The 2,233-nt window shown below is 47.5% G+C and overlaps 2 protein-coding genes across 2 annotated transcripts in view; one reads left to right on the top strand and one right to left on the bottom strand.

The window, feature by feature from the left end:
- T265_11920 (hypothetical protein) overlaps nucleotides 1-161 on the bottom strand; it is a gene marked incomplete at both ends in the record, with an annotated part of 8,193 nt that extends 8,032 nt beyond the window's left edge. Inside the window, one exon of the mRNA XM_009178745.1 lies at nucleotides 9-161. Within this exon, the coding sequence (XP_009177009.1) occupies nucleotides 9-161 (153 nt within the window). The remainder of the gene's footprint in view (nucleotides 1-8) is intronic.
- Nucleotides 162-1,866: 1,705 nt separating this feature from the next.
- T265_11919 (hypothetical protein) overlaps nucleotides 1,867-2,233 on the top strand; it is a gene marked incomplete at both ends in the record, with an annotated part of 4,259 nt that continues 3,892 nt past the window's right edge. The window contains one exon of the mRNA XM_009178744.1: nucleotides 1,867-1,963. Coding sequence (XP_009177008.1) covers nucleotides 1,867-1,963 — 97 coding nt within the window. The remainder of the gene's footprint in view (nucleotides 1,964-2,233) is intronic.

The following is a 2,233-nucleotide window of genomic DNA, read 5'->3' as shown; positions in this document are numbered from 1 at the left end:
GGATCCACAAAGTGGATGAGAGTTTCAAGTTTGTCGGGTTTAGAAGATTCGACGGTTTTCAGATAGGTTTCGAAGGTACGAAACCAGTGATTCCAGCGTTTTGCTGCATCTGCGGAGTTTGGGTCAGCGTCGAAGAACCGAGGTCGTAGTTGCGGGTCCATTGTGTTCTTAGACAAGTAAATTGAGACGTTTAGAATGAGTCCGAGAACGAGTTAGAACAGAGTCCAGGTTTTCGAGGATAACCAACGTTTTACTTGTCTAAGAACAAGCGTACATGAGCTGAAATGTACATACAAAAGTTCAGTACGAGTATATATGGTAAGAATGAACACACAAAAGTCATGGCAAATGGGTCCTTGCTTGGCTAAGTACCCCTTGGTGGTCTCTTCTGCGTGGTTCCTCTGGCAACACGTTTTATGATCACGTGGATGCCTTGTTGCGGCGAACTAAAATCTCAGATATCGTTGTGTTTGCCGGAGATATGAATGCACAAGCGGACAGGCGTAGCTAATCTGAGACTTAATTAAGTGGTCAAAATGGATTGGATTCGGTATGTACGGACAATGGTGAACGATTGCTTCAGCTGTGATCTGACCGTAGGTTGTTCTTATGCAGTACTTGCCTCTCAAATACCCAAAGCCATCTGGCCACACGGCGTCCTCCAAGGGCTTGCGGGACACGAACTCAAATCGATCACATTGCTATCAGTTCTCAAAGACCCGGATCAATAACTGACAACCGTTCGTTTTGGAACACATTTGTGGATTCCGATCTCGCACTCGTCCGGAGTCGCTTCTCCCTACGTTTTCCAGGGCCGCATAAGATGCGGACTAATCGCTTGTCAACTGAGACTCTCAGATCCGAATGTTAAACAAACTTACCGGAATCGTCCTCTGGAGTCTCTTTCAAAGACTCCACCATCGGACGCGAACTCATGCAGAGACGAGATTGCAACCTCTTTGCATAGTTCTGGGAATGCCGGCAATGCTTAAAGATTAATTTAGTTGATACGCGTTACTGGTCCCCGGATACCCCATGTGATTCCGATCTGCACTCGTCCGGAGTCGCTTCTCCCTACGTTTTCCAGGGCCGCATAAGATGCGGACTAATCGCTTGTCAACTGAGACTCTCAGATCCGAATGTTAAACAAACTTACCGGAATCGTCCTCTGGAGTCTCTTTCAAAGACTCCACCATCGGACGCGAACTCATGCAGAGACGAGATTGCAACCTCTTTGCATAGTTCTGGGAATGCCGGCAATGCTTAAAGATTAATTTAGTTGATACGCGTTACTGGTCCCCGGATACCCCATGTGAGCGAAACCAACAAGGGTCAGAAGGAAGTGACCATCTCGAGAATGACTTCACCGGTGGTCCGAATACTTCGAATAAGTTATCGTGGGCGCCAGTTGCACTCCTCTGGAGCTCACAGTTGAGGCAGAACCCTGGGCGGTGAACTTGGAACCGCCTACGAACTCGAAGGTTTATGACTGCACGTGTTCACTCAAGCGCCACCATGCTTTTGCTCCAGATGACCCCGCTCCAGCACTGTGCAAAGACAGGGGTGAAATCCCCAGTCAACATTTGTCTGATGTGTTTGCCTGTATTTGGGAAAACGAGTCCGACCCGGACAACTGGAGGAAGTTGGTGCTAGTATCCATTTTCAAAACGGGCTGGTAGTGAGTGTGGTAACCACAGGGGGATCAACATAACCTCGATCGTAACGAGACTGTCGGTGTCACCGATGCTTCGTCGCCTTACAGTGGCTTGTGACTTGAGAGCGGCAAGCGGGATTCCGGCCTGGTAGCGGTTGCGTTGACCAAATCTTCACACTCCTTCAGGTGCTAGAATAACGCCATACGTATTTATGAATCTTCAAGGTGCAATCGACTCGATGGATAAGTCCGTTCTCCTTACCACGTTGGCCCACCAAGGAATGCCCCAGAAGTTTGTGAACATAATCCGTTCTTAGTATTCTCAGACATTCGGTCGTGTGAGAGTTTATTGAGAGCTCTCCAAACGCTTCCGTACACAAAATGGTGTCCGTCAGGTTTCTCACTCTCTCCATCTGTCATGATTTTTGTGTGTTCATTCTTACCATATATACTCGTACTGAACTTTTGTATGTACATTTCAGCTCATGTACGCTTGTTCTTAGACAAGTAAAACGTTGGTTATCCTCGAAAACCTGGACTCTGTTCTAACTCGTTCTCGGACTCATTCTAAACGTCTCA

This window comes from Opisthorchis viverrini (assembly GCF_000715545.1).
Source record: "Opisthorchis viverrini unplaced genomic scaffold opera_v5_643, whole genome shotgun sequence".
NCBI lineage: Eukaryota > Metazoa > Platyhelminthes > Trematoda > Opisthorchiida > Opisthorchiidae > Opisthorchis > Opisthorchis viverrini.
This window is presented reverse-complemented; position numbering and strand designations above follow the sequence as displayed.